The 9159-nt window shown below is 38.4% G+C and overlaps 1 protein-coding gene across 1 annotated transcript; it reads left to right on the top strand.

Moving 5' to 3' along the window:
- The first annotated feature begins 4607 nt into the window (after positions 1–4607).
- Positions 4608–5162, top strand: LOC120182929 (lysine-rich arabinogalactan protein 19-like). Its single transcript, XM_039187748.1, has 2 exons — positions 4608–4851; positions 4933–5162. The coding sequence occupies exons 1-2, from the start codon at positions 4608–4610 to the stop codon at positions 5160–5162; spliced, it is 474 nt and encodes a 157-aa protein (XP_039043679.1).
- The last annotated feature ends 3997 nt before the right edge of the window (positions 5163–9159 follow it).

Here is a 9159-nt window from a genome sequence, read left to right as displayed (position 1 = left end):
TATGTGGACAATTAAGAGGAATGCCAATATATTAACAAGATTAAAGAAAAGGCAATCCTTGGACGAGGTGAATCCCTAAGGCTCGATAAATATAGTACTTTATACCATGAACCTACAACCGAGATACATGAAGCAGAAAACTTTGGCCCAGATGAACTATTTTCATAAGACGATCCTGAAAATCATGGCCTCGACCAAAAAAATCTGAGCAATGAACACCCCAAAAACAATACGAATGCAAGATGCAGAGGAAAGACAAGGTACCAATCGAGACTTCTTCATAACAGGTCAGGTATGAAATTTGAACCCTTAGATTATGATGAAGTTAGATATCATGAGTCATCTTTACAACATGCACCGAAGCTGGAACTTAAAACTTTGCCATCACATTTGAAATATGCTTATCTAGGAATTGATGAAACTCTACCAGTGATAATTTCTGCTAACCTAACCTCCGAATAGGAGAATAGTTTGTTAAATGTCTTGTCACAGCACAAGAAAACTATAGGACAGACGATGGCAGACTTGAAAGGAATCAGTCTGACCATATGCATGCACAAAATCAACCTTGAAGACAACCATAGCACCTCAGTGAAACCCCAAAGATGGCTCAACCCGATCATGAAGGAGGTAGTCTTGAAGGAAATTATAAAATGGCTGGATGCAGGAGTAATTTATCCTATATCTAATAGTTCATGGGTTAGCCTAGTACAATGCGTACCAAAGAAAGGTGGTGTGACCGTGGTTAAAAGCGAGCATGATGAGCTACTCACCACGAGAACAGTCACGGGATGATGTATATGCATGGATTACAGGAAGCTTAACAAAGCAATAAAGAAAGATCATTTCCCCTCCATTTTATCGATCAAATGTTGGATAGATTAGCTGGAAAAGCATTTTACTGCTTCCTTGATAGATACTCGGGGTATAACCAAATTGCAATAGCACCGGAGGACCAATAAAAAACAACTTTCACATGCATGTATGGTACCTAAGCATTTAGACGAATGTCGTTTGGACTGTGTAACACTCCAGCTACATTCCAAAGATGCATGATGGCAATCTTTTCGAATATGGTGGAAGAGTGCATGGAAATATTTATGGACGACTTCTCCGTCTCGAGTAAGGATTTTGACCGATGTCTTGGAAATTTATCCAAGGTGTTGAAACGCTGTGAAGAAGACAACTTAGTGCTAAACTGGGAAAATGCCATTTTATGGTAAAAAAAGGAATAGTGTTGGGACTCAAAATTTCATGCCATGGCATCAAAGTCGACAAAGCAAAGGTGGATGCAATTGTAAATCTTCCCCCACCTACTAATGTTCGAGGTGCATGCAGTTTCCTTGGATATTCAAACTTCTACAGGCGGTTCATAAAAGACTTTTCACAAATTTTTAAACCCTTATGTCTTTTGTTTCAACAAAATCATCCATTTGAATTTACTAATGATTGTTTGAATGCCTTCACAGATCTGAAGAAAAAGCTTTCGGCAACACCAATTTTTATCCCACCAGACTGGAATGAACCATTTGAGCTCATGTGCGATGCTAGTGACTATGCAGTCGGAGCAGTACTAGGGAATGGGAAAAGTAAAATTTTTCACGTCATATACTATGCAAGCCGTACTCTTAATGATGCACAAGTGAACTATACCACCACTGAAAAAGAACTCTTAGCAGTAGTATTTACATCCGATAAGTTTAGGCCATATCTAATAGGCACTAAGGTAATTGTGCACACAGATCACTCTGCCATTAAATATATGATTAATAAAAAAGATGTAAAGCTTAGACTAATTCGGTGGATATTACTACTGCAAGAATTTGATTTAGAGATCAAGGATAAAAAAGGTATAGAAAATCAAGTGGCAGACCATTTGTCTAGGTTAGATAACAAACATGATAGTCCTGACATCACATAAATTAAAGAGGATTTACCAGACGAGAAAATATTATTTGTCACGGCTGCACCATGGTATGCTGACATTGTTAACTTTCTTGTTAGTGGTATTGTTCCTCCTGATATATCTAGCCAGGGCAGAAAGAAGTTCCGACATGATGTGCGACATTACTACTGGGATAAACCGTTCATATTCAAGCAATGCGGAGACAAAATAATCCGAAGATGCATTCCAGAAGAAGAGCAGCAATATATCCTACACCAATGCCAAGGGCATTTTGGTGGAATGAGAACAACAACAAAAGTGCTTCAGTCCGGATTTTATTAGCCAACCATGTTCAAAGACGCACATGAATTCTACAAGTCGTGTGATAGATGTCAACGAACAGGAAACATCTCGAAACGACATGAGATGCCATGGAAAATATTCTGGAAATTAAACTTTTTGACGTATATGGAATAGACTTCATGAGACCTTTCCCATCATCATTCGGAGATTTGTATATTCTCATGGTAGTGGATTATATATCAAACTGGGTGGAAGCCATCGCAACACCTAAAAATGATTCGAAGACGATGCTAAAGTTTTTGCACAAAAATATATTCACCTGCTTTGGAACACCACGAGCCATAATTAGCGACGAATACACACATTTTGACAGCAAATTGATTGCCAAGGCACTGAAACGATATGGAGTACGACATAGGATTGCTATGGTGTATCACCCTCAAACGAATGGACAAGCCGAAGTCTCTAACCGGGAGATTAAGAAAATCCTTGAAAAATGGTCAACCCGAATCGAAAAGACTGGTCGCTGAAGTTAGATGAAGGACTATGGGCTTATCGAACGGCATTCAAGACACCGCTGGGAATGTCCCCATTCAAGCTGGTCTATGGAAAGGAATGTCATCTACCGGTTGAACTTGAACATAAAGCCTACTGGGCCATCAAAAAGATAAACATGGATGCTCAGCTTGCTGGACATAGAAGACTCTTGGAGCTGAACGAGATGGATGAGTTTAGAGCACATGCATACGAGAATTACTGCCTTTACATGGAGAAAAAAAACGATGGCATGACAGAAAAATATTACCGAGGCAATTTTCTCCTTGACAACAAGTACTGCTCTACAATTCACGCCTTAAGTTATTCCCGGGCAAGCTAAAATCAAGATGGTTGGGACCGTTTAACATTCACCAAGTCTATGAAAATGGAGCTATTGAAATTAAAAATCTAAACGATGGTTCCATCTTCAAGGTCAATGGGCAGAGACTCAAGGAGTACAAAGGAGCCACAGTCATGCGCGACAAACAGGCATCATTGGCACATGATGCCCAAGAATTTGCTTTACTTAATTGAGCATATATTTGTTGCCTAGGCAACAAAAAATCTGAATTCTGTACATAAATAAGTTAAGTTATTTTCTATTTTAATCCGTTTTATTTTATTATTTTCTTCGCTCTTATTGTAGGCAAACAAGTAACACGTGGAAACATGGGGAGTTGAAGCATGCATGAAGAAAAAGCCCTAGGGTACAAGGTTTTGGCGACAAAATAAAGAGGGAAAGAAAACCTTTTCCCACTTTACGTCCAATCAGATATTTCTCATTTAATGAGAAATCTTTTCCCCACCATGAACGGACTGAATTGCCTTGAAACCACCTATCACTTTCCCAAAAAAACCACTCAACCTCTTCTTCTTCAGCGTGTTTCCCTCTCTCTCTAAAAACAATAAATTTTTTTCTTTCTCTCAACAATACCTCCTCATCACCACCACAAAAGTCAGCCAAGTACAATGGTGAGAACAAGGAAAGTCCCAGCCCCAACACAAAGTTTCGAACGTTTCCAAACAGCAGAAGCAGAAGCATGCTTCAAGACCTTCTAGAAACGCCAAGTATATTAGGAAGATGGATTTATTTTCCAACCGAGGAAGAGGAGCCATTCGGACCAAAGGTGATGGACGTGATAAAAAAACACAACTGGGAGAAGTTTTCCCGCAATCCCAAAGCCGTAGCACCGATGATGGTACTGCAATTCTATGCCCATTTTGAGGACCCATCTAACCACACAGTTTATGTTCGAAGAAAGCTCATTCGATTTTTCCCTTGTTTACTCAACCGATATTTTAAGTTAGGGAAAGTTGAAGAGCAACACAAGATATTTTTGATAGAGGCCGATCAAGAAACATACAGTGGCGTATTGCAAGATCTTTGCTTTGGGTGGGCCAGTTCGAAGGGAGTGCCCCAACTAGGAATAGAGTTGATCGTCGAGCACTGAAACTGCACGTGAAACTATGAAACCACTTTCTCAAAGGCAAGCTGATGCCAACGTCTCACAACACCACTGTCCTCGTGAAGAGGTTGATGCTCCTACACTCGATCATTTATGGAAGGAAGATTGACGTTGGAGAATTCATTTTTGAGCAAATCCGTGACTGTGCCAAGAGAAACCGGGGTAACCTTCTGTTTCCCAACTTAATAACTATATTATGCAAGACGAAGAAGGTTTCCGAGGATCACTTCGAAGATTACATTAAACCAAAGGAGGGCATCACAAAGAAAAAGGTTCTCGAGTTGATGAGTTTCAATGACGATGACCCAAAGGAAAGTTTGGAGTGAGGAGCAAAATTGATTGCAGTAGCTAGATTGGTTGATGTGGTCATACTCACTCGAGAAACTCGTGAAAAGATCGGTCGCCTGGAGGACCACATGGAAATTTACTTCGAATATGTCAAGGCCAGGGATATGCAAATCAACGACTTCTTCAAGGAGTTGCTCCCGAACTCAAACATCAGACTATCAACCTTCCCCGCTGTCATCCTTAAATACAAGGTGAGCGGAAGCACATTCCATACCTCGACATCACATGCACCTCCAGACGTTCCCCCAGAAATACCCGTTGATGTGACACCACTAGCAACTCAAGTACCACCTGTACCAGAGGAAGGCCAAGGCGACACAGAAGAATTCCTCAGCTCCTCCTCCTTTTCAACCTCCAAAAGCAGTGATGATACTCCACCCCACTTCTTCTCAGATGAAGATCTTACTCCAGAACCGCCACAACCCGAGCATGATCCTACTCAGTCCCCTATCTGTCCACCACCGCCAGTCCCAGTAGTAGCTACTAGTCCAGCACCAATCCCAGCAAAACCAACTCCTACGACTGAGCAATCAACTCCAGCACGAACATCACCCGCAAGAAGCACTACAAGAGAACCGCAGGCCGTATACTTCAATCATCTACTTCTCAACCAGCAGCAGTAGACTCCGGATCCGAGAATCCTTCTCATCCCAAACGACGCTAAATGAGGGCGTCTAGTCAAACCACCCTACCACAATGAGTCTTTAATTTAGTTTTTTTTTTCTTTTTCGCATATGCATTTAGGATCATGTAGTTTAGTTTTCAAGTTTGGGGGAGGTATTGTACCATATTCTGCCATACTTTGTTAGAAAACAATTGATGTTAATTGGTTGAGAATTTTGGTTATCATGACATAAACAGGTTGAGATTATTGTTAGGAATTAATTAGGGATGCCCAATGATGAATGCAGAATTTTATTGCCTAGGCCAGAATTATTGTTAAGACTGTCTAAAGAAGAAAACCAATTCTAGGCTTGATTCTTTGAAATTTATAAACACGATTGTAGGATGTTTTTGCTCTAGGTAATCTGTAAAATTTTTAGGAAATAACTTTCTATTTGCCGAGACTTCAAAAATATTCTAAGGGTAAAGTGGAAACTCTCTAGTGTTTAAAAACTTGAAAAACTCAAAAATACAAAAGGGACACTCCTCTGTACAAATGTATGAACAAGAAAAACTCCAAAACAAATTAGAGTAGCTAAGGAATATGAGTAAATAAAAGTAGTCACAAGATGACTCTGTCCGACTAGCTTGGGGGTGGAAGGTATGCTCCCTTTCACCTAGAGTGTGGAACGGTAGGTGTGATGAGTTGACTCCCCTGAAAAAAAATTGTGAATAAAGAGAATAAAAGTTGATAAATAACTAGGAGTATAAACTAAGCCTGACGAATAATATGTTACCTTGACAAACAATGAGTGCTTACTTTAAGTTTTCAAATTACCTCTATGCATAGACTAGTTACAATCACGCACACACAATAGCTAGGGATCCTGACTAGGGAAGGGACTTGACTGATATGACTGTCAACGTGTTGAGGCCAAACAATTTTTGTTGAGGGCTGAAACCTCAAACCAGATGATTTTCTTAATACTGCTTTGCCATGACAATTTTAATTCTCTTCTAGCTAGTATCCATTGCTTAAGGACAAGCAATAGCTTAAGTTTAGGGGTGTGATAACTCCGTAAAAAGACTTAATTCCTAGTCTTTTCACTTAAGTTATTGCTCATTTAGACAAAGTATGCATTGCATTTTTAGTTGCATTTAGTCATATATAGGTTATATTAGATTGTGGTGGATAAGTTTTGCTTAGACAAGATTTATTTGGTTTGACTGATGTTGCTGAAGAGAAAGGGTTGTTTGGGTTGTGTTTGTGCAGGAATCTTATAGAGGAAGAACATTTTAGTCGTGACAATGAAAAGTGCGGAGGCCAACGAAACAGATGAGAACGTGAGGAGCAGATTTATCTCGCCAAAGAAAGATTTATTTGAGGAAGTCTGAAGTAGGTGTGGCTAAACCGCCAATGTCACACGCCAGTTGGATGACCTACTTCACGTACAAGCAAGCCTAAATTATTCTGACAGCCACCACCCACCTTTCATTTTTAGGTTCGGGCAATTAATAACAACTAGTTAAGAAAACTCCAAAAGTAGACAAAGACTTAGGAGGTTTTTTCTTATAAATAGCCAGTCGTAGCCACCAAAGAATGAGGCAAGGAAGAAGAGAGAAGAGCTTTACCTAAGGCGTGAGCAAGCAACTGCAGTGTTTTCCCACCGTCTACCCACCAACCTTCCTTGGTGTCCTCCATTGCCAGACGATAGCAGAGCGATGATCAGGCCTCGAGAGAGGGTGATCACCAAGGCAGGTGCGGTGCTGATCAGGATTGGCGCGACAGAGCCCCCAGTTTTGGGAGTCGTTCTTCCTTTTTTTTTAACTCTTTATTTATTTGGGGTTGTATTAAAACATTTAATCTTGGATGATCTTTGATAACACCATGAATGCTTTACTTGGTGTTAAACTTTGTTTTACCGAACAATATTTTTATGTTTATGAATGATGAAGTATGTTTCGCTTATGACTGTTTTGTTCACAGCTTAAATATTTTACCTTAGCACTGTAAGAGCATCGAGAGATAGCCTTGGGTTTTGGTAAAAACATATATTGGCATTGTAAGAGCATCGAGAGATAGCCTTTTGTCTAGATAAATGATTCTTAAATTCGAGAGAATTAAGATAGATCAACGTGAGCAATAGAATGAATCCGGGATGGTGAAGTTCTAACTTTTCTACCTTAGAGATAAGGAGTGAGTTTCAATCGACTAAAAGGGATAGATGCTAGAGTAGGAGAGACTACGTCTATATTTAACGCCGAGAGGTATTGCTATAGTAACCATCTAAAAATACCTAGTAATCATGTCGGGCAGTTTTAGTGAGTCATAATAAGTCATTCTAAATGAAAAATATTTGTTGTCAAGATAATGGTTTAGCATAAGTGCTCTGTGAAACGTCTGAATATGTGAGGTTGTTTGTATTATATTTAACCCATCACTTGTTTTATTAGTTTGCATATTAATTTTGCCTCAACCAAACCTTTCTGAAATCATTGAATCATTTTTTAGTTCATTAACATTAAATCTTAGGATAATACTTAGTTTAACTTAGCTTGTGACATTATTTCTAGTTGTGGTGAAAATATATTATAATCCAATCCCTGTGGAGACGATAATCACTCACTACTATATTACTTGCATCGATTGTGTATACTTGCACATATTTGCTTGCCTTAGTATATACATTTACAAGCGATCATTTTCCTTTATGAATAGATTTCAAACCCTGACATTGATCGAATACATGTCAATTTGATGTTTTCTACAATGTTTGTCAAGTGAAAGACTTTGTTATGAGATGAATCCTTCAGCTAAGCCAAAATAAGGTCAAATGAGACCAAAATTAATACAAACTGTAAAGTTTGAGATTTAAATTACTAAAGAGTTTCGGTGAACATGGACTAAGGGAGTGTAGAAACACATGTTATAGTCAACTTCACACTAGCACTCAGGAATTCTATCTTTAGACCAATATTTTTGTACTATCTCTTCTAAAGGAGTCTTGGGAGCTTGAATAAATGAAAAATTTCAGAGAACATAAAAAGAAATGTTCTAAAAGGTCTATCAGTTGAGTATGTTGGTGCATCATTTCATTCGCATCCGATTAAAATACCAAGCCACAAAAAAGGGGTTTCACAATGTACACATGGACATAGACAAAGAAGACAACTAGATATGTGAAACCATAGAAAATTTAGGAAGCCAACCTTAAATCAATTGATCAGTCCTGAAACTTATCAAAGACTTGTAACTTTGGAAGATTAAAATAACAGTTGATTCTTTTGATATACAATGAACTCTTGTTTTATAATTTGTTTCAATTGTGAACCCAAAGTAAGGGGCATCATTTTTCAAAACTTCATAGAAAAATTTTCAAGTAAGACAATATCTTTGGAGGTAGATCTCGAAAATTGGCAAATGCTTCTCAGACATAGAAGTTCATGCTTAGAATTGGGGCAAGAAAAGATGACAATTTTGGGGGGAATTTTTTGGGGTAAGAAGAAAAATTGACACAAGTCAAGAATTGCAAATATACACACTGGTGTGACAAAGAATAAAGATAAGCGAATCGATAAGAAAATCAAGATTGCTTGTGCAACCTTTCATGACTACTGATCAGGAAAACATGCATTCACATAGGCATACATGTCACATGAAGTTGTATCTTTGCATCAAACATTCATTATCACAAACAACATAATAAATTTTGATTTCACTCTCACAAGGATGCCATTAAAATATCTCTTGAAATTTTGTTTTATGTAAGAATATTTTCTCCTCTCATGAGGAAAAATTCAAAAGCTCAATTTCAAAACCTCAAAACATCAGACCAATTTCATCCTAACAATTATAAAAACATTCAAGGTAGTTGCATTCATACATAGACTTTTTTTCAAATCTTTAGAAAAAAATTGTGACAACCGGATCTCCTCAACATGAATGATTAATGTCATCTTCGCTAATCAAGTTACCTAAAAGTGATCAGATCTATTCAGCACGAAGGGGCAATGTCG

The sequence above is a fragment of the Hibiscus syriacus genome, unplaced genomic scaffold (assembly GCF_006381635.1).
Source record: "Hibiscus syriacus cultivar Baekdansim isolate YM2019G1 unplaced genomic scaffold, ASM638163v2 tig00112738_pilon, whole genome shotgun sequence".
Lineage (NCBI taxonomy): Eukaryota > Viridiplantae > Streptophyta > Magnoliopsida > Malvales > Malvaceae > Hibiscus > Hibiscus syriacus.
The sequence above is the reverse complement of the archived record's forward strand: the minus strand, read 5'-3'. Positions and strand labels throughout refer to the sequence as shown.